Source organism: Peromyscus californicus, unplaced genomic scaffold, assembly GCF_007827085.1.
Source record: "Peromyscus californicus insignis strain IS unplaced genomic scaffold, ASM782708v3 Scaffold_3__1_contigs__length_106647218, whole genome shotgun sequence".
NCBI lineage: Eukaryota > Metazoa > Chordata > Mammalia > Rodentia > Cricetidae > Peromyscus > Peromyscus californicus.
The window spans coordinates 67964561-67987768 of NW_026294551.1; the positions used below are offsets into that span (position 1 = coordinate 67964561).

Genomic DNA, 23208 nt, shown 5'->3' on the forward strand with positions numbered 1-23208 from the left:
TTGCTTTTCTTCAAACTCATGACTTTTTTTTTACTAATTGTTTATTGCATGCATATATGTATGTGTACATACGTGTATATTTCTAAATATGACCTATTCACTCCATATAATGCTACCTACATGTATGTGTGTATGTTTTCAGGGCTGACCATTTGGCACTGGACAACCAATTGGTCTGCTCTTCCCTAGGGAAGGCCACCTCTCCCATTCCCAGCCTTCCTTAGTTGCCTACAGTTCTGTGTGTAGAGACCTCATGGCCTTCTCTTCATACAGTTTGGCATGTATGTTCATTGGTGTCCTTGTTCAGTCGCATTTGGGTGGTCACATTGGTGAGACTCTGGGTGAAGCCTCTGATACTTTTGGAAACTCAGTCTCACAGCAAACTCCATGACCTCTGACTCTTACCATCTTTCCACCCAATCTCCTGCAAAGTTCCCTGAGCTTTAGGTCCAGGAGTGTTTTGTAGATGTATCCAGTGGGATTGGGCTCCACAACTCTGCATTTTGATTGGGTGTGGTTTTCTGTTGCAGAGAGAAGCTTCCTTGATGAGGGAAGAAGGCTATACATTTCTGGGGATGAAAGGACAAATGCATAGCTTGTTGTTGGGGATTATGTTGGATTAGTAAATTAGTGGTTGTCGATTCTCCTCCAGTGTCCATAGCTTCACTAGCAATGAGTAGTCAGCTTGGTTTCCAGTACCAAGCATGGCCTCCCTCTTGTTGAGCAGGTCTTAAGCCCAATTAGAGAGATGCTGGCTACCACCAAGGTATGCTTGCCACTACTAGGGTTATTGTGCCATGATGTTTGCTGATGTGGTTCAGAGGTGTCGTAGCTGGTTAGGACTTGGTTGCCTCCCTCCTTTGGAAGCTTGCATGGTGTCTTCTGGTACCATGAAAACTAGTCCTCAGGGAGCGGGCTTTCAGGTCAGTTCCAGCTCAGGGGTCTCTGGGCCCTGTTTCGGAAGCGCATGGTGTCTTCACTAATAGGGACTCACCTTTCACCTCCAGGAAGTAACCAAGGGCAACAGCAATAGAGTGTGTGTTTTGAGAGTCTCTTGGACAGCCCCAGCCAACAACTTAAAAGAGGGTTTCTCATGTCTGGTGTTGGGGTTTCGTTTAGATGATCTTTGGCTCTTAGAGGGAGCACCGTCAGCCCAGATGACAAAGGTTCATTAAAACTCTACATGAATATCTATACACAGCATTACATGTATTAGGTGCTTGGGTATTTTGTTTGTTTGTTTTTTGGTAAATAGTTAAGAGTGTGATTCCTTGTGGATTTTTCAGACATCCTTATTTGTTATTTTACCCACTTTGCTCTTTCTTCTGAATTAATCTCCCTCCTCCCTTGCTAAAAGCCCCTCTTTTCCATTTCCCCAGATCACTTGCACCCTGCTATTCCCCTTTGCCTGTCTCCCACCTTCTTCTATATTTATACCCCTCCACCCCCAAGAAGCCTCCCTTCCCCATTTCCTGGATCAGCTCATGTGTACACTACTATTCCCCACTCTATTGCTCCCCAAGTCCTGTATCCTGGCAATGATCTGGTTTCGCTTGCCCAGTTTCTGTGGTTACTACAGGCTATGTGATCACATCTGAAGATTTGGAGCTAGGAGCCTCCAATAAGAGAGAATGTGTGATATTTGTCTTGCTGGGTCTCTGTTACGTCACTCAATATGGTCTTTTCTAATTCCATCCATTTTCTTGCAAAGTTCATTATTTCGTTTTTCTTTAAAGCTGAATAATTTTCTGTAGTGTATACGCACCACATTTTCATTATCCACTCCTCAGTTGTAGGACGTTTAGGTTGTTTCTATTTCCTAGCTATTGTGAATAGAGCAGCAGTAAACACAAGTGAGCAGGCATCTGTGGGATGGGATGTGGTGTCCTTGGGGAATATGCCAGGAGTCATATATCTGAGTCAGAGAGTAGATTTATTTTAGCCTTTTGAGAATTCTCCGTACTGATCTCCATAGTGGCTGCACCAGTTTGCGGTCCTACCAACGGGAATGAGGGTCCCTTTCCCCACATGCCTCCAACGGTTGTTATCAGTGGTCCCACTGAGCGTTGCCATTCTGGCTGGTATAAGGTGAAAACTCAAAGTTGTTTTGATTTGCATCCTTAATTGCTAGGGATGATGACTATTTTCTGAGACATTTCTTAGTCGTGGTCTTCTCCTTCTCCTTTTCCTCTTCTCTGTTCAGATCCCGGGCCCATCTTTTGAATGGGTCATTTGGGGTTTTTACTTTGGTTTTTTTTTTTTTTTTTGAGTTGTTTATGTATTCTGGATATTAATCTTCTGTCGGATGTATAGCTGCAAAGATTCTCTCCCATCCCGTGGGCCTCCTCTTCACCCGGTTGATTGTTTCTTTTGCTGTGCAAAAGCTTCGGAGTTTCTTGAAGTCCACTCGTCAGTTGTTGGCCTAAATTCTTGGGAAATGGAGTCCTATTCGGGAAGTCCTTCCTACACCTGTATCCTGTAGGTACTGCCTCTGTTTTCTTCTAGCAGTTTCAGTGTTTTGGGTTTCAAATTTAGGTCTTTGGAGTTAGTTTTTATGCAAGGTAATAGATACGGGTGTAATTTCATTCTTCTGCGTGTGGACCCCCCTAGTTTTCCCAGTACCATTTGCTGAAGATGGTTTCTTTTCTCTAGCATATATTTTTGGCATTTTTGTCAAAATGTAGCTGACATTATATGTATTTGTGTTTGAGTCTTTGATGTTGTTTCTTTGGTCTACGTGTCTGTATTTGTGCCAATACCGTATTGTTTTACTACTATGGTTCTGTAATATATCTAAAGGTCTGGAACTGTAGTTTGTTTCCAGAGTGAAAGGCAGGATAGTGTGGTGGGAAGAGTATCCCATTTAGTAGACTCTAGACCCAGCTCTCTCAATCTTTCTTTCTCCTCCTCCTTCTCCTCCTCCCCTCAACCTTCTCCTCCTTCTCTCTCCAGGGATTTTCTGTGTAGCCCTGGCTGGCCTGGAACTCTCTGTGTAGACTAGGCTGGCCTCAGTCTCACAAAGATTTATCTACTTCTGCTTCCCAAGTATTGAGATACTAAAGGTGTACATAATGCTCAGCCCCAGCTCTTCCTCTTACTATATAATCTTGACCAAATTTATGCTCCCTATCTGGGCCTCAGTTTCCTCACTTGTTACCTCCGGCCTGCTCTACTCTGATTGTGAGTCCAGACTCTGCCCCCTTGTGTAGACCCTGAGAGTAGTGTGTAGGTGAGAGTGATGTGTGAGAACTTAAGGTACAGGCTTCTTGTGCCCACTGTTAGAGCCCCGTGCTCTAGAACAGAGCTGGCCCTTACAGGCGGTTTGTAGAGTGAATAAACTAAGCATCTAAACCATGAAGTGATGAAGCAGAGAGCAGAAATGTATTCCTCAAACCTCTAACCTTTAATGTGAGGATCCACCAGGATTGAAGGACTGTCGGGATCAGGTTAAGGCCAACTGTAGGACATCCCACTCACAGACTGTGAGGTGACTAGCTGGAACTTGGGTTGAAGGTGTTGGGGACAGCTGATAAACTTCCACTGTCTTCTGGAAGCCTTGTATATGTCTACATGCCAGAAGCAAGGGCCTGCCTGTTCTAGCAGAGAAAGGCTGAGAGGTTCTACTATATGGACATCAATTGCCCCTGTGTTTAACTCAGCACCTCCCACTTCATACTGACAGCCCTATTCTCTTTCCTTGGGTTGTCTGTCAACACCCTTTTTACAGTACCAATCAGTGGATGTTGGGTAGGATTTTTTTTTTATTCAGTGTGTGTGTGTGTGTGTGTGTGTGTGTGTGTGTGTGTGTGTGTGTGTGTCTGTGTGTGTGTGTCTGTGTGTATGTGTATCTGAATACATGTTCATGTATATGTGCATTGCATATACATGTGTGAATGTGCCCATAGACATGTGAACAGGCACATACAGGCCAGAGGTTGATGTGAGGTTTCATCCCACTTAATTGTTTGAGACAGTCTGATACAGAACCTGAAGGCTCACTGATTCAGCTAGATTGGCAGACAACAAGCCCCACAGACTCCTCTGTCTCTCCCATCCCTCCTCTCCAGCACTGGGGTGATGAGCACACACCACTATACCCAGCTTTTATGTGGGTGCTGGGGATCTGAACTCAGGTCCTCCTCATACTTGTACAGCAGACACTCACTGAGCCCTCTCCCCAGCCCCAGGTAGGGTGGTTTCTAAAGCCTTTCTGAGATCTGAGTATATTGGGTTTGGTCACTTGCTGTCCCCAGGAATGCTCGAGACACTGGCACCTCTGGACCGAGAATTCATGCCCTACTACTGGTTGACGGTACAGGCTGTGGACAGAGGCTCCGTTCCCCTCTCTGCTATCACTGAAGTCTACATTGAGGTTATGGACATCAATGACAACATACCCTGCATGTCTCGACCGGTGTTCTACCCCTCTGTCCAGGAAGATGCCCCCTTGGGTACCTCCGTGCTTCAGCTGGAGGCCTGGGACCCAGACTCCAGCTCTCAAGGGAAGCTGACCTTTAACTTCACCAGCGGGAATCACATGGGGTACTTCGTCATTCACCCATTCACAGGTGAGGCCTGGCAAGCTGGAGGGACAGGGATATATAAATCTACAAAGTGGTTCTTGGAGTGTTCCTGGGGCATCATCTAAATCACCTGCAGACAGGTCGGAAATTCCAATTCTCAGGCCCCTCCCTAGACCTGCTAAATCCATATTCTGAGGGCGGACTCTGGAAATGTATGTTTTAACAGAGCAAGCATAGTTTTCTTACAAGTGTTAAAGTTGATACGCTTTTCAACCGTTCCTATCGCTACAAGAAAATGAGAACTTGTTGAAATCTTTCTTGCCTTGGGGTCCAGCAGGTGACCCAGAGGTCAAGCTGAGATTAGTTCAGGCCTTCGAATGCTCTCAAACTGACTCTTCTTCCTCCAAGTCACAGTCATGGCCAGAGCCATCATTAGCTGTTCTACTTTCTTTCTGTTGCTGTGGTAAAAACATTCGGATCAGAAGCAACTTGGGGGAGGAAAGGGCTTATTCAAGAAACGTATTTTATTGGCTTATACTTCCAGGTCATAGTCTATCACTGAGGGAAGTCAGGGTAGGAACTCAAGCCAGGAACCATGGAGGAATGCTGCCTGCTGGCTGCCTCTCTAACTTGCTCACAGGCTTCTGCTTAGCTAGCTTTCTTATGCAGACCAGGACCATCTGCCTAGGGAATGGTGCCACCCACAGTGAGCTAGACCTTCCTACACCAATTAACTGTCAAGCCAATCCTCCACAAGCATGCACACAGGCCAATCTGATTTAGGCAACTCCTCCATTGAGGCTTTTCTTTCCAGTGACTCTCAGGCTGTGTCAAGTTAACAGCTAAAGCTGACTAGGACAGCCCTTATTGCAGACTGGTCTCAGACATGCCCATGAAGCAGTAACAATTGTGATGCCACCAATACCCCATTGCCCTTCTCACAGGCCAAAGATGATAAACGGTTCAGAGGAACCCAGGGGTCACCCCATGGCAACAGTGAGCCACGGAGAGCCCTCCAAAGATATTTGGTTTGACTCACACAAACTTTAAGCACACATTTGCCAAGTTGTAGTCCACATTGGCAAATTCCACAGAACATTCCAGATCTCTGGATGCTCTTCAAAAAGAGCATGCTCTGACCACATTCTCCCCACATTCCCAGAGGGCCACGGTTTACCAGAGGCTGACAGCAGATCACGCATACATTCTTTGGTCCCCACAGCCCCTCCCCAACCCCTGTTGTCTTAGTCCCAGCCCGCTTCCTCCAGCTATGTGGACTACCACTCCTGTTCCACAGGATTTGAGAGATGCCACAGGCCTACTGTAGGGAAGACTGGCATTTCCATGTGACCCCATCTTTCTGACCCCACAATGTGCTCTTGCCCCAGAAAGACAGACTGTAGAGGGGAAAGGGGGGTTGCTTATAGATTTTCCCAGGATCCCTGAGGCAAACAGCAGGCACGGAATGCCAAGAGTCTTTGACACTGAAGACTGGAGAGAGCGCTTTGGGTTAGCTTTTGACCTCAGGCTATAGCTACATCCTATTCTCTCCGAGCTGAGGGAGCTTTTCTTTTAGGAAACAGGTCTAAGCAAGTTCACCTCTCAGGCTCACCCCATGTCCCCAGTGTCCTGCCCCTACACTGCTACTCCTCACTCCTCTTTTCAGAAGAGCAAGGAGATCCCTCACCTACGGCATTAACTCCACAGCTTCTCCCAATCCCTCTTCTATTTACTGTCAACAGTCCTCTGGCGGCAGGCCTGGCAAGATGCCCTTGCGGGCAGAGGCACTCCCAGCTTTTCTGCAGCCAGGCAGAAGAAATCGTGACTAGCATGAAGTCTCACTTTTAACATAATTGTATCTGCCATCAGCCCCCAGCCCACCTTCTTCACATGAGCCATCATGTCATCCATGTCTCCACCACAGAAGCCTGGAAGGTTTCTCTATGTCCTTGAGATGAAGTCAGGGTCTCCTGTGTCCCACAAGCTGGTGCCTAAACTGCCACCACTGACCTCTCTGGCTTCACCTTACCCCTCTCACAGTACCTCTTTTGGCTCTCATGACTATTAACATAAAAACCACAGCTCTCGTCCTAAAAGGAATAAGAGATGGTTTCTTCTGGAGCCATTCTGAGTGACCATGGCTGGAGAACACAGATTTAGGTTACACCAATCAAATTTCACATTCCAATGTGGATGCAGTTTCACGGGCTTTTTTTTTTTTTTATATAGTTTTACAGAACAAAGAAAGCCATAAATCTAGGCAACTATAAAATATATTGGGTACACCAGCGAGGCAGATATATTGAGATGGGAAAACTTTTTTATAGATCCAAGATGCTGTCTGACGACATTCTTACTTCTTGGATTGGTGGGAGCTAGTGTTCTGCTAAGTTAACAGCTTCTAAGAGGTTTTTCTTTATTATCACAAGGTGTTATAGTTCAGATACAGAGTGAGGCGAGGAAGGCTAAAACCTGTCCGAGATAAAGTCATTTGTTTCTGAACCTACAAAATTCCAGTCTCTCCACAGGACTGAAATTCCAATGGGCCCATCAGTCTCTGCAGACACAGACTCCTTCCAGGAGATTTTGTTGTTGTTGTTGTTGTTCACACCCAGACACAGCTTCTTCAGGAATTTTTGTTCATAGCTGCTTCGGACTATAGAGGCTCATAACATGGAGTTTGGCACATGCTACTGTCCCAATCAGGAGTCACTACCCCCTCTCTCACTCACTGTAAAGCTCTGGTTGGCCTGGAGCTTGCTATGTAGACCAGGCTGGCCTTGAATTTGCAGAGACCTGCCTGTTCTGCCCCCCCAAGTGCTGGGATTAAAAGCTTGGCTACATATCCGTCTTCTCCTTTCTTTTTTTATCTGTGTGGCCTCTAGTCTCCCACAGAGCCCAGCCAGCTATATTTCCTAATATCATAACATACGTGCTCGCACTGCTAAAGTACCACACAGCCCACTGTACTCATTCAAGTGATTGTTCCCCTAACTCTCCATGTCCACTGGACTTCCGAAGGTCCCTAGAAAAGGAAAGCTGACTGCTTTTCCCTGCCTTAGTGTCTTCAGTACCTGGCAGTACCATAGAGTACAGTAGCAGCTCAATAAGTAATTGTTAAATGGATGGATGAGTTCTTGTTTGTGATCCATGCACTTACCCAGCAAATGCTTAAAGAGGTTGCCCCCATGAGGCCTTAAAGCAATGTGCTTGTAGAGAGATGGAAAGAGAAATATGATCTTGTTTTAGAACTTGGGAAGTCAGCCCATCGGGAACGTGAATATCTAGGGATAAATACTGTAGGAAGACCACAAAAGAGTGAAGTATATACAGGTAGATAGGTCCTGGGGCTGCTCAGGGGAGGGAAAAAGCTGCTGGGTACAGCCAAGCTTTAGAGGCCTAATGAAGGTGTGTGGGGGGTGATAAGTAGCAGTCTAAGAGGGCACAGGACAGGGAGGTTGGCCTGAGAACCTCCAGGTGGGAGGAAGATGAGGATCTCATTGTGGACAGAGGTTATGGTCTGGGGACAGCCCATTTCCACCATGTATACCTGGTGAGGTCTTGGGAAAGTTTCTAGCCTGCCGTCTCAGACCAGTGCATGTTGCTATAACTGAGTGCCACAGGCTGGGTAATTGATAAGGAACATAGGTTTATTTAGCTTGTGGTTCTGGAGGCTGAGAAGTCCAAGAGCATGGTGCTGGCATCTTCAGGGGGCATCTTGCTGCTTGACATCCTAGTGGAGGGCATCATCTGGCAAATGGAGTGAGTTAGGTCAAGTCTCTCCTCTTTCTAGAAAGCTACTAATACCCTTAGGGGGACCCCAGTCTCATGACTTCATCTAACCCCAATTACCTCCTGAAAGTCTCTCTACAAATCCCACTCAGCTATGGATAGGGACTGGGTATGATGTCACATGCCTATAATCCCAGCATTCAGGGAGCTAAGACAGGAAGATCAAGAATGCAAGGGCAGCCTTGGCTACAGACATCCTGGGTTATACAGAAAGGTCCTGCCTCAAAAAAGTCAAAACAAATAGACAATGATTTGGGGATAGTGGTTCGAACACAAGCACTTTTAAAGGTAACATCTGTACCAAGCATTGGCCTGTGCCTAAGTCTCCACCAGTAAAGTACAACCATCCAAGCTTGATGGTTATGGGTCCCTGATGAATTAGTGTGTAACCCTGTAGAAAGAACTTAGAAGAAAGTCTGGCATGTAAGGGGTCAGCAACCTTGGCTCTGTGAGGCTAAAGAGGGGAGGAGTAGGGACATTGGAATGAACACCTCTCTGGGGAGAGACCTAGGCTGTGGTGGATCAGGGAGTGAAGAAGCAAGAATCCTCAGAGGAGACTCAACATCTGTGGATAAACTATCTGGGGGCAGATGGAGAGGGAAAAGGGTGGCCTGAGGTGGAGTGATGGGGGAAACTTTGGAGGAGGAAAGGAATAATAGTTAATTCAACAGTGTCACCTTAAGCTGCGAGAGGTGCTCCGTGGGTGCTTCCCATCCCTATGCAGGGCCTCAGCCATATCTCACCTTCATGGGTACTCCCCGGAAATCCAGACATAGATGTCAAAGAGAGACTCAAGGGTAGACAAGAGAGCAGCAACTCTAGATGTTACAGGGCAGCGCTTTCAGGAACACGGGCCCTTAAAGGGTCAAGGAGGAGGTGGGAGAGAAAGTCCAAATCCCGAGACCAAACAAGGCTGAGCAGAGTGGTTGTATCCCTGTAATCCCAACACTCAAGAGGCTGAAGCCCGCATCTGGGTGGGCAAGCTGATGATACTGTGTGGGCTGCTGAGTTTTGGGCCTATCACTCCTGCCTCAAGGTGAAAGTGGACTTAGGTGGGAACTTTAGTTAGCAAATTCTCTACTCATGTCTCTCACCTCCTCACCGTCCCTTCCATTTCTCCAGAGCTCCAAAAGTTTCCAAAAACCCAGGGCTCTCGTCTGAGAGTTGTGTGTGATACTGAGCCTTCCCCTTTGTTCATATCTCTGTCCATCCACCCATTTCCAGGTCTCCTGTCCACTGCCAGACAGCTGGACCGAGAGAGCAAAGATGAATATGTCCTGGAGGTAAGTGGTGGAGAGGCTGGGCAGTGCCTTCGGAAGCCCTGGAAGGATGCTGGGCTGTAGGCAGCCAGCTGTGTGGCTCCAGAGCTGTGGCTGGGATTGGGGTGTAAGGCTGAGGTGGGACAAGATGACCTATCTCAGTTGAGTCTTGTGACTGATGGTAAAGATCCTTAGGTCTTCACTAGGAAAGGATTCTGAAACCGTATCCCGGCAGGGCAGGAAGTCTGGGTTAACTGGTAATGCCTGGAGGAACTGCTGGGAGTGAGAGTATGTGCTTGTCAGGTCTAATTTTCTAGCCCATCCCTCCTGGCTTGGGGAGAGCAAACCACTTAAGGGTCTTTTGCTAGGTTCAATGCAGGGCCAGGATAAATGTTTTTGTTTTCTGATCTGTGTTCTTTCTAGGGTGTCTTTAAGAGTGCCTGAGCACCCCAGGTGTTCACCCTACTACAAGGTACCCACAGTGCTCTAGAGGGGAGTAAATTAGCAGAGGTTACAAATCTAGTTTACTTCCCCTCATGAGCAGTCCATGACCCACCCACAGGCATCTCTTCTGGGCTTAAGGGCACCCGGAGGGCAGGATGCATATTCCTTAGCAGGTTGGAGGTTACATTTGTTTTTCTATGCTACAGGCCCTGAAATTCTCTTTCCCTGTGATCCCAGCAGTTAGGGGGAGAATCTCAAGTTCAAAGCCATTCTGGGCGACAGAGGAATTCAGGGCAATCTGTGAAACTTAGTGAGAGACCTTGTCTCAAGACAAAAAAAAAAAAAAAAAAAAAATAGAGTAAAAATGAGGGTGCAGCTCACTCGGAGAGCATGCACACAGCGTGCATGAGGCCCTGGGTTGACATCCTTGAACAACAACAACATCATCAAAAATAAAAGAAAGGAGGAAAGAAAGAAAGGAAGGAAGAAAGAAAGGAAGGAAGGAAGGAAGGAAGGAAGGAAGAAAAAAGAAAGAAAGACAAAGGGAAAACATTTGTTACTAAGTGGTCTTGAGTTCCCAGTTCAGTTATCTTTAAAGTCTAGAATAGCAGTTCTCAAGCTGTGGGTCACAACCCCCTTGGGGCCAAATGACCCTTTGTCACCTAAGACCATTGGAAAACACAGATATGTACATTGAGATTCGTAACAGCAGGAAAATTACGGTTAGGAAGTAGTAGCAAAAATATTTCATGGTTGGGGTTGCCGTAACATGAGGAGCTGTATTAAAGGGTCACAGCATTAGGGAGGTTGAGAACCACCGCTCTAGAAGCACTTCTAAACTGCTTCTTTCACATGCAGAGTGGGGATCCATCCCAGGAACTCATACCTGCTAGACAAGTGCTCTACCACTGAGCCACTTCCCAGCCTCTGAACTACTCTGAGTGGAAATGCCTTGTCTCATACCATTTCCTTAGGACTATGGATGTGTCAGAAGGTTAGGTCCCTACACCAGTAGAGCATGGTTCTGAAGCTAGATTTTATATCATGTATCGGGTGGTGTGTCTGACCCAGGTTTCACCCATTCCCGCAAAATGCCTTCTAACCCACGCAAAGAACAAAGCTTCTGTCAGTCACAAGCCAAATAAAATGATGATGATGATGATGATGATGATGATGATGATGATGATGGTAGCGATAATGATAATGATAGAAGAGGCCCAGGGGTCTTCTACATGAAGGCCAGGCTTTCACAGGAGTTTCTAACAATGACTTCTTCTGGTTCTCTGGTTCCTTTCTGTTCTTGCTGTTCCAAGGTCAGGTTATTGCCGTAACAGCAATCAGCTCTAACAGTGGCCACTGGAGGGCTGGTGGAAGCCATGGTAAGACTGTGGCAATACTAGGCACCTCTTCCCAGTGGCATCACGGGAGTTCACACACCATTCTGTCTACAGGTGACTGTGCTGGATAACGGGGAGCCCCCCCTAAAGTCCACCTCCAGAGTGGTGGTGTGCATCTTGGATGTCAATGACAACCCACCCATGTTCTCCCACAAACTCTTCAATGTCCGCCTTCCTGAGAGACTGAGCCCCTTGTCCTCGGGGCCTGTGTACAGGCTGGTGGCTTCAGATCCAGATGAAGGTCTCAACGGCAGCATCACCTACAGCATTGAGGAGAGTGATGAGGAGGGCTTCAGAATTGACCCTGTCATGGGGATTGTGTCTTCCAGCAGCACTTTCGCAGCAGGAGAGTACAATATCCTAACGGTGAGTGGCCGAGGTTTGCAGAGTCAGAGGGTGGCTGGTGACTCCCTTCCTTCCTTCTTTCCTTCCTTCCTTCCTTCCTTCCTTCCTTCCTTCCTTCCTCCCTCCCTCCCTCCCTCCCTCCCTCCCTCCCTTCTTTCCTTCCTCTCTCTCTCCCTCTTTCTTCTTCTTCTTCTTCTTCTTCTTCTTCTTCTTCTTCTTCTTCTTCTTCTTCTTCTTCTTCTTCTTCTTCTTCTTCTTCTTCTTCTTCGTCTTCTTCTTCGTCTTCTTCTTTTCTATTTTTGCCTGCTTTAGCTTATAAAGAGGCAGAGGAGGAGCCAGGCTCACTCCTGAGAGACACTCACAGGCTGCTCTGCTGAACCAGCATTAATACATTCCTGAGAGTTACACCCCCAAAGACCATCACTAAACTTCACTTTGTGCATGCATGTGTGTGTGTGTGTGTGTGTGTGTGTGTGTCTGTCTGTCTGTCTGTCTGTCTGTCTGTCCTCTCTCTCTCTCTCTCTCTCTCTCTCTCTCTCTCTCTCTCTCTCTCTCTCTGTGTGTGTGTGTGTGTGTACTTGTGGAGTTAGCACTCATTTATGTGACTATACATCCATTATCTCTCTTCAGGTACTGTCTTGTTTCTTTTTTTTTTCTTTTTCTCCTTATTTATTTATTTACTTATTTTTTGAGAGAGCATCGCTCCCTGACCTGGAACTCACCAAGTAGGCTAGGGTGGCTGGTCATCGAGCCTGTGATTCGCCTGTGTTTGCCACCCCGGCACCAGGATTACAAACAGGCATCACCATACCCAGATTTTTTAAAATGGGTTTTAGGGATAGAATTTGATTCACATGCTTGCAAGGCAGGCACTTTCCTGACTGAGCCATCTCCCCAGTCCCTAGACTCTACCTCTTAATACAATTGTATTTATTAATTTAGTTGATGTATATGGGTATTTTGCCTACATGTATGTGTGTGCACCATGTGCATGCTTGGTGTCTGCAGAGACCATAGAGGGCATTGGATCCCCTGGACCTGGAGTTACAGATCGTTGTGAGCCTCCATGTGGGTGCTGGGAGTTGAACCCCAGTCCTCTTAAGTTCTGACCTATCCTTCCAACCCCTTAGACTCCACCTCTTGAGAAAGACTCCCAAACCTCAGCACTGCTTCATTAGGGACAGAGCTTGCAGTGCATAAAGCTTTGAGGGACATCTCTAGACCCGAGCAGGGGTGAAGCAGGCAAGGAAGAGCTTGGAGAATAGTTGTAGACCACAGCAGGGGTGAAGCAGGCAAGGAAGAGCCTGGAGGGTAGCTGTAGGATTTTTGTGAAGGTGCAGGAGATGGGGGGCACTAGTAATATGAGGGGAGTGTCTCCTTCCTTGCCTTCCCTTAGGGATTCAGGGAGTCCCCATGCTCACCCTGGGGACAGAATTGAAGACTGTGGATTTTTCTCTTTGAGGGCAATAAAGTCCCGTGACATCCTTTATTCTGACAGGTAACAGTCTAGCAAAATTAACCATGGTCTCAGAATTAAGACATACCTGTTGGTTGTTTTTGTTTTGTCCTTTTAAGATTATTTTGTTTTTAATTATAAAAATTGTTTTTAGACGGGTCTTACTATGTAGCCTTGACTTGCCTAACATTCACTAAGTAGACTGGGCTGGCCTGGAATTCACAGAGCTCCACCAGTCTCTGCCTCCTAAGTGCTGGGATTAAAGGCAGGATCCACTTTCTCTGGTCTAAATTTATTATTCTTTTCCAAGGGTGTGTGTCCATGTGTGGGGCTGTGTGCACCTGAATGCAGGTACCTGTGGAGGCTAGAGGCAACTGATGTCTCTAGAGCTGGCGTTACAGGGGCCTGTGAACTACCTGACTGACATAGGCACTGAGGACTGACCTCAGGTCCTCTGCAAGAACAGCAGGTGCTCCTAACTGCCGATCCATCATTCGATCCCCCAGTTCCTGGGTTTTCAACCAACTACAGCCATATGGCATCTGCTAGGCAAGCATTCTACCACTGAGCCATACTCCTAACTCCTAAAACCCTTTTAAAATCCTGAACCATTTCAAGTGAAAATGGCCTCTCTGATAGCACACACCCTCGGGGCTGTGGATTGGAGGACCAGTTGGCCCTCCACAGAGTAAGTTCTCATTCTGAACCTGTCTTGGTGCATTTTCCTCACCCTGGATTTTATTCACGTCTAACCCAGAAGGTTCCAGCCATTCCTGCGCAAGCACCCTCTGACTTGAGAAGCTTGAGGAGAGCTGAGGTGAACGCTTCTGAGAATCATGAGCAAAAATAAATCCATTGTCTCTGAGAACTAGACCGTGGGCCTTCCTGGGTGAAGCACAGCAGCTTCTCCCTGGAGACTCTGACCTTGACTTCTTCTCCTTCTTCAGACAAGTCGTTTCAGTCTTTTGAATCTCTGTAAATTGAGGCTAAGATGCCAGTGTGTCAAAAGGCAGGTCATGAGTTCTCACACCACACCACGAAACTGAACCTAGCCTTGTTGCTGGCGGGTCACACGACTCAGGGTATGAATTTATTACATGGAGTCCCCGTTTCTGCCTACAAAGGGAGACAAATTATTGTAGTATGTCTCCCAGGGCTACAGCGAGGGTTAAATGCATCACCCAAAGTTCTTAGAGTGAGGATTGATCATCGCAGAGCTTAGTGAGTCTGGCTCATTATGTTTGTGTGTTGGCAGCGATATGAGGTCTTGAGGATAAAATTCAACTTAGGAATTAGTATGCAGTAAGATACAGTGGATGTCTTGGTTAGTCCTCACCACCGTGATCAAATCCCTGACAGGAGCAGCTTACGGGAGGAAAGATTTATTTGGGCTGACAGGTTAGAGGATCTTGTCCGTGATTTCTTCACCATGCCCATTTGAGCAAACATCATGGCAGTAGGATTATGTGGCAAAGGAGAAGTATTCACTTCCACAGCTGATCAGGGAGCTGAGAAAAGGAGATTCAGGTGGGGACCAAGGCAAGATATAGTCCCCAAAGATGTGACCCCCAACTCAGTACACCCCTACCTCTCACCAGCTCCCATCAATCTATGCTACATACCACGAGCCCAACAAGGGACTGGCCCATTGATTAGGTCAGCTCCCTTATAATCCAATCCTTTCTGGAACTGCTATCTAAGATACGCCCAAGGGCAAGCCTTACTAATCTCCTAAGCATTTATCAATCCAATCGTATTAGTTACTTCTGTTGCTGTGAAAAAAAAAAAAAAAACACTACCAAAAGCAACTTTCGGAAGGGTTTGTTTTAGCATATGGTTCCAGAGGGATACAGTCCATAATGGCAGAGGAGGCGGGGCAGCAGGAACAGGAACAGAGAAATCACATGTCATCTACACACAGGAAGCAGAGAAAGAGAACAGGAAGTGGAGAAAATGATAAACTCTCAAAGCCCACCCCCAGTGACATACTTTCTCCAGCAAGGCTGTACCTCCGAAAGGCCCCACAACCTCCTCAAACAGTGCTGTCTACTGGAGATCAAGTGTTCAAATACCTGAGCCAAAGGCAGATGCTTCTCATTCAAATGGCCACATCAATCAAGTTGACAATCAATAGTAACTGTCCCAGTCATTTTTTTGTTTGTTTTTTTTCCCCCCACTAACCAAGAGATTCTAGAACATAGGCTAGGTGCTTTTGCCTAGTAACTAACAGAGCTCTTGTCTGTCACTGTCGTTCAAGTGTGTGCCCTGTGGATGAGTGAGTAAGGGATGGCCACTTCCAAGGTGACTCAACTTGGCTTTCGGTGTCTTCTTAGATCAAGGCAACAGACGGTGGGCAGCCAGCCCTCTCCACCAGTGTCCGGCTACACATCGAATGGATTCCCCAGCCTCGGCCATCCTCCATCCCCCTGACCTTCGATGAGCCTCTCTACAGCTTTACGGTCATGGAGACAGACCCTGTGAACCACATGGTGGGCGTCATCAGTGTAGAGGGACGGCCTGGTCTCTTCTGGTTCCACATCTCAGGTGAGGACCAAGGAGGGCAAGACCCTCCATTTTTATACCCCCCCCCCCCCACCCGGTGCAATATTCTGTCCCTCTCAAGGTCATGCTCCCTGACATCTCCTCCTTTTGTTGTGAGTGGTGATCGCCTCTTCCCTGGTTGTCTGGGACATTGCCTGCCAGGTCTCTTCTGTTATAGTCAAGACCTCAGCTGGACCGTCTGGGATCTTACGGGTGACCCCAGTTATTCCAAAGGCCCAGGAGCTCTCAAATGAGTAGTCCAGCATGACTCAGAAGAGAAAGCACTGAGTCAGTACAGAGCTAACTGTGTTGACTGAGCCTGAGGTTAGCGTGGGGCTATTCTCCCTCTGCTTGTCCCACGCACCATTCTTACTGATGTGTCTGCATGAGTTTGAACCCAAGACCTTATTCTCTGTCGGTGATACACATCCGACTGCATCCACTCTCCCAGTCATTCTAACTGGCTCTTGGATCCAGGCTCTGATGGGTGGCTCTGCTCTAGCATTCCTTTCTGTCAAGGGTCTGGGGTGTGTGTGCATGTGCGTGCGTGCGTGTGTGTGTGTGTGTGTGTGTGTGTGTGTGTGTGTGTGTGTGTATGTGTGTGTTTAAGGAAAAAACCATCTGAGGGTCACAGAACCCTTTGGGAAATTGAGGAATGCTTAGGTCTTACTTCCAGTAACTTGCATACACCTGTGCACACTCACAAATCTGTGTATAAATGTAGAGGGTTTTTAGACTCTCTGATGTCTGTCCAGAGATTTAAATTCTAACATCTCTGTTTCAGCACTTGCATGGACTACAGAGTCCTGTTGCAGTGCGGTCCAGCTTGGGTCAGAGGCAGAGGAGGACACTCACTTGGCCCAAGACCTTTGACATCTTCTTAGTCTTGCTTCCAGTTCTTATTCTTGGCTCTTTTCACTGTTTGGGGGGCGGGGTTCCCCTTCAATATGTAATTAATGCATGAATCAAAATAACGTTTTCAAACAGCGATGCACGCAGAGAAGAAAACAAACACCACTGAAAGCTCTACCAATCCAAATATGATCCACCGTTAACATTTTGATGCATTTTTAATGAATACACACATGTACACATAGGGCTATATTAAAATATTACTTTATATTTAAGTGTAATACATTGTGAATATATTTTTACATAACTAAACAGAATTCTGTTTAGGAGACGTTTCAAGAGCTTCAAGCTGTTCTATAGTTTATTTATTCATTTTATCATTTTATAAATTTATTCATTTATTCATTTTATAAAGTTTAACATTTTAAAATTCGTGCTTTGTAACTTCACATCCTTTTTAAAAAATATTTTGTGTATTTATGGCATTTTCTTTAATTTAAAAATCTTTAACTGTTAATTATGCAGATGTGTGTGTACATATTTGTGGATATGCCATGTGAGTGTGGGTGCCTGCAGAAGCCATTTGGCTTCTGAACCCTGCGGCTGGAGTTATGGACAGTTCTAAGGCATTCAGCACTGGGAACTGAACTCGGGTCCTCTGGAAGAGCAGCAAGCCCACTTACTGCTGAGCCATCTCTCCAGCCCTCCTGGCATTTCCATACATGTTCGGTTCTGTCTAACCCTTTGGTACACCCCATCTTTCTGCTCCACCCCTTAAACCTTTCCATCTGGATTTTTAAAGAAGATCAATTTCTTCTTGTTAAGCAGACTTGTTTTCACTTACGTCTGTCACAGGCAGTTTGCACAGTCTAGTATGAAGCTATGAAGTCTGCCTTCATTGCCCCTGTGTCTTTTCTTCTTTCCCATGGATGTCAGGTCCTCTGGAACCAGAATTACAGACAATTGTGAGCTGCCATGTGGGTGCTGGGAATTGAACCTGGGTCTCCTGGAAGAGCAGTTGATGCTCTTACCCACTGAGCCATCTCTCCAGCCCCATCCCTGTGTCTTACTCCCTGCATTGGTTCCTTTCCTGTTGTGATGAAATCTCAAGAGGAAGGAGTTATTTTTGGCTCATGGTTTCAGACTCTTCAGCTCAGGATGGCTTGGGCCCATAGGCTCGGGCAGACCATCATGGCAGCAGGAATGTGTGGTGCAGGGCTGCTGTTCACTTTATGGCGGGACAGGAATCAGAGGACAAGATAATAAGTACCCAGGGATTCCCCTAAGTACCCATCTCCTGAGTTTTCACACCCTCCCAAAAGAGTGCTACCATCTGAGGACCAGACATTCAAATCGTGAGCCATAGAGCACACTACATGTTCAAGCCATAACAATCCCAGAAACAGAATTGATTCTACAGCAGCTTTTGTTTTTCCTACAGGACTCTTCAGCCCCCACAGACCTGCTTTTCTCTAGATCAGTTGATAATCGGACAGATAATGGAACATCTTTTTGGTCACCTAAGGAAATAAGCTCCAGGCTGTCACCAGCTAGTTTAGCCTTTTCCTTGAACACCCACAATCTTGCCAGCTAAAGTCAGCTAAGGTTGCATTTACCATGTGCTCTAGGTCTGTGGCCAAATCCAGGTTAGGCTACAGCTGCCTAAGTCTTTGATGTCATATCTGCTCCTTCCCTCCTCCAGATGGGGATAAGGACATGGACTTTGACATTGAGAAGACCACGGGCAGCATTGTCATAGCCAGGCCTCTTGATACAAGGAGAAAGTCAAGCTATAACTTGACTGTGGAGGTGACGGATGGGTTCCACACCATTGCCACCCAGGTGAGAGGCCTTAGTCAAGAGCTCCTGGTTTGAGAGGAGATGAGAGGTGAACTTGGAGTAAGGCTATCGATGGATGTGAGATTCTTCAAAGAAGTTGGAGTCTGAGTTCTGGGTACCAGTCTTACTTGATACACACTCCACTTGGGTGGTTGTGAGAGAATTCTTCCCCATTCTACATCTCCATATATTGAGAGAATTTACGCAAACAAACACTTTTAATTAAAGATAGTCTGCCACAAGGGCTACAGTGGGTATGAGGAATGACAGGTCATGGGGCTTTCAGCTTCTACTCTGACTATTGTAAAGTCATTTTGCTTGAAGAAATGACCCAACGAAATTGTTCTGTTTTGTTTGTTTATGATAAGATATGGCTGTGATAAGATACCCTGACAAAGGCATATTAAGAAAGATGGGGTTGATTTGGTTCCCAGTTCCAGGTTGCAGGTTTTCAGTGAAGGGAACTCAGGCTGCAGGAACTTTGAAGCAGCTAGTCACATTCTAAGTCAAGAGCAGAAAGTGATGAATTAACACATGCATGCTAGTGTTTGCTTGCTTTCTCTGCTATTACATAGTCCAGGATCCTTTGCTTAGGACATGGTGCAATATTGGGTTGGCCTTCCTACCTCAATTGATATAATCAGAATAATCCCTCCCAGACAGGTCTACAAGACAGCCAGTCTGGACAACACCCCCTTGAGAATCCCTTCCCAGGTGATTCTAGTTTGTGTCAAGTTGACAATTAACACTAACCATCACAGAGACTTACTCTGTAGCCCAGGTTGGCCTGGAACTCACCATGTAGCCCAAGATGGCTTCAAACTCAAGGTAATTCTGCTTCAGACTCTCATCTATTGGAATTACATGTGAGCACCACCAAGTCCGATTTAAATAATAATCCCAACATTCAGGAAGCAGAGACAGGGGGATTTCTGAGTTTGAGGCTAGCCTGGTCTACAGAGAAAATTCTGGGACAGCCAGAACTGTTACAAAGAGAAATCCTGTCTTGAAAAACCAGCCAACCAACCAATCAACCAACCAAACAAATAAACAAGATTTACTAGGCAATTTGGTATTGAAAAGCCTGTTATTCTGAAATGCTACCATGCCTTCAATAGCTATTTGCTGACTGGAATGGCTGCTTTCTAGACACTGCCCACATGGATGGTACAGTCAAGTCCCAGCAGGTACCATCCCTGGGCCCATACAGTTCACAATTGGCCTCTTTGTGTCTCATCCCCCTGCCCAGGTCCACATCTTTATGATTGCCAACATCAACCACCACCGGCCTCAGTTCCTGCAGGATAACTATGAAGTCAGGGTCCCCCAGGACACACTACCTGGGGTTGAACTCCTCCAAGTCCAGGCCACAGATCAAGATAATGGCAAAGGCCTCATCTATACCATCCACAACAGCCAGGACCCTGGAAGTGCCAACCTCTTCCAGCTGGACCCAAGCAGTGGCGTGTTGGTGACAGTGGGGAGATTGGACCTGCACTCCGGACCTTCTCAGCACATTCTGATGGTTATGGTGAGTAAACACAGGAACAGACAAGGACTGGAATCTTAGTTGGTTCCTCGTTGCTGTAATGAAATACCCTGACAAAAGCAGCTTAAGAGAGAAAGTTCCAGAAGGTTCAGTCCTTCATGGCAGAGAAGACATGGCAGCAGACAGGGAAGGGAGGCAGCAGAAGCAGTAGACTGGCTGGTCACATTGCATGTACACTCAGGAAGCAGAGAGTGAACAGGAAGTGAGGCCAGGCTATAAAGCCCCAAGACCCACCCCCAATGACCCACTTCCTCCAACATGCCTTTACCACCTAAAGCTTCCACAACCTCCCAATCTAGGCACCACGTATTCAAACACATTTCGCATTCAAACTACAATGAGCTTGCATGCACGTAGACAGGGTGGTAACATGCTGGCCACCCACTGATGGGCCAGGTATGTAGACATTCATAACATAACCCCTGGGACAGAGGTGCAATATTTCACAGCTGGCCAGAGGGATGCCTGGAGTGAAGATACAGGTAGAGAAGTATGCTGGGAGGAATCTTCTGTCAGCCTCAGCTTTCTCTGGACTCATCCCAAACATCTACAGCAGATCTTTGCCCACTCTGTCATTTTATGGCTGCCCTGTAGATTCATATATTGTCAGATCTGGGAGAGACTCAGAGACACTCCAGCCCAAGACAGAGACAAGAATCAAGCAAGCCTGTAGGATGTAGCATTAAAGGAAGATTCACTGTCTGGGTCATATGCCTATCCATCTGTGACTCTGAGAGTGAGAACCTCCTTGAATTTTGCACCCTACACTCCCCATTTATCCAAGTTCTGACCCTGCCCATTCCTCTTACCTATACCTGCGGCCCACAGGGGAAGAAAAATTTGCTAACTACTACACAGTTATTTTTGAGAAAGCTGGAGTCAGGATTCACCTCCTGTCTCGGGGCCAGGATTCTTGCATGCTAATTTCTCATCCTCTGGGAATATTAATGTACATTGAAGGATTTGCGAAGTCCTACCACCAAGAAAGCCCTTTGGATTCACTTAGCCAGTGCTCCCCAAATCTATACGACCACAGAACGTGTTAACGTGTCAGCATCATAAAGAGCTCCTAGTCTGAGACCTGCTGTGTTTCTGCCTGTTGTGCCTTTCTCCTAAAGTGGAAGTATCCAAAGAAACAGCAAAGACCAACAATCAATAACTGAGACATCTCTAAAAGTATAGACGGGAAAACGATGTCAAGGAATCCACAGAAATTAGGCAGCCTGTTCATTGGCATTCTGTCTCTTTGACCTGACTCTGACCTTACCTCCTTCCATTCTGTTTGTGGCTCACTCTGCTAAACCCTGTGTTAGGTTCGAGACCAAGAGATGCCCATCAAGAGGAACTTTGTGTGGGTGACCATTCACGTGGAAGATGGAAATCTCCACTCACCTCACTTCACTCAGCACCATTACGAGGCAAATGTTCCTGACACCACTGCCCCTGGTACAGAGCTACTGCAGGTCCGAGCCGTGGATGCTGACCGCGGAGCCAATGCTGAAGTCCATTATTCCTTCCTAAAAGGTGAGGGCCAGGCTGTGAGCTTAAGGGATGGGAGAAAGGTCTGGGATAAGGGCCAGCAGTAGAGGCACAACTCTACAGGTTACTCAAGTACCAGCTCTCTAAGCAGTGACAGATGGTCAATCTAGAACATTCCATGTGTCAGTGTTCTTCCAAAAATGGTTAAAAATAGCAAAGGTGCTCTCTAGTTATGGGGAAATTCATGAATAATATGACACAAGTCACCAGTGACCATATAGAATGTGCTTATAGAGACTGTAAATGTGTTAGAATGTAATAACTTCATGCACATGTGTGAGAAGGGAAATGAAAATGCTTCATCAGGTTCATGACATCGTTTTAGGAGTAACCTTTATTTTCTGCTCAAACCACACATTGACTTGGCATCTGTTATATGATTTTCTTTCTCTAAAAACTAGGAATATCACCTTTGTTATAAGGCTGTAAGAATCCAAAGGAAAACGTATATGTGTCATAAATTGTGAAATGTGCAAATGCCAGAGGTTTCACCGTCATTGAGAAGTATCAATTATTTGTTAATGTGGGGCGTACTGTTCTCGCAGAGGATCCAAGTTTGGTTCTACCCACATTGACTTCTCACCTGTAACTCCAGCTAGAGTGAGGGTATCTGACACCCTCTTCTGGATGCAGCGTACACACACACACACACACTAAAAAAAAAAACTTTAAAAAAATCCATGTGATGTGACAAAGTGATAATATTCAGTATCCCACAAATTGCTAGTGATCATTTATAAGATAAAATGCATAATTAGTGACACTTTAATCATTATTTTTCATGATGACATTTCACAGAAGTAAACACTATGGAAGGAGAAAGATAATCAAGACTTACTCACTACCCTCTCAGAGCATAATGTTGGCTGAGTGAATCTTCAAATATCAGAGATTTTTTATACTCCCTTTTTGGGAGAAATTATTACCCACATGACAGAAGACTATTATAAAGAAGAATATAAATTATGATACATTCGTTGTTTATTTTCTGAAATAAACATTATTTGTGGAATATGATCACATACTTTATCTCAATTCATCTCATAGGCATCCCTCATGATGGAGATAATAGTTTCATTTTACAGATAAAGAGTAGTTGTAAGGGGCCGGTGAGACGGCTCAGCGGGTAAGGGTACTTGTCTACAAACAAGATGTCCTGAGTTCACTCCTTGGGACCCACAAGGTGGAAGCACAGAATTGATTGCTACAAGTCATCCTCTGACCTCCACAGCATGTGATGACCTTCAAGTGTCGTGCACATGCAAAATGAATAAATGTAATACAAATTTTAAAATACTAGCTTTAAATAGTCTTTGGATTATAGGAACCACTCATGTTCATTTTTGAAAACACAGGAGATACAGGAATGTATAAAGAATATAAGGTGCATCCCTAAATGCCAACATCCAGAGGTAACTGCAAAAGTACTTCCTGTCCATCTTTTCCGAGCATCTTTGGGAGTGCTGAGGTTATAATGAGTCTATAATTTTGTGCCTTGACTTTTTTTTATCTCAATAGTATAATATGAGAAATAGCTAGAATTATATTTAGATATAGATAGATAGATAGATAGATAGATAGATAGATAGATAGATAGATAGAAGATATAACTTAGGTACTTTTTGTTTTGTTTCATTTTTTGAGACAGGGTCCCATTTAGCCCTGGCTGCTC

The 23208-nt window shown here is 45.9% G+C and overlaps 1 protein-coding gene across 1 annotated transcript in view; it reads left to right on the forward strand.

Annotated features, from left to right (window-relative positions):
* The window catches only part of Fat2 (FAT atypical cadherin 2), a 63354-nt gene that overhangs the window by 3712 nt on the left and 36434 nt on the right, over positions 1-23208 (forward strand). Inside the window, exons 2-8 of the mRNA XM_052758501.1 lie at positions 4254-4568; positions 9540-9598; positions 11470-11781; positions 15550-15760; positions 18312-18451; positions 19698-19979; positions 21311-21521. Of these exons, the coding sequence (XP_052614461.1) occupies positions 4254-4568; positions 9540-9598; positions 11470-11781; positions 15550-15760; positions 18312-18451; positions 19698-19979; positions 21311-21521 (1530 nt within the window). The remainder of the gene's footprint in view (positions 1-4253; positions 4569-9539; positions 9599-11469; positions 11782-15549; positions 15761-18311; positions 18452-19697; positions 19980-21310; positions 21522-23208) is intronic.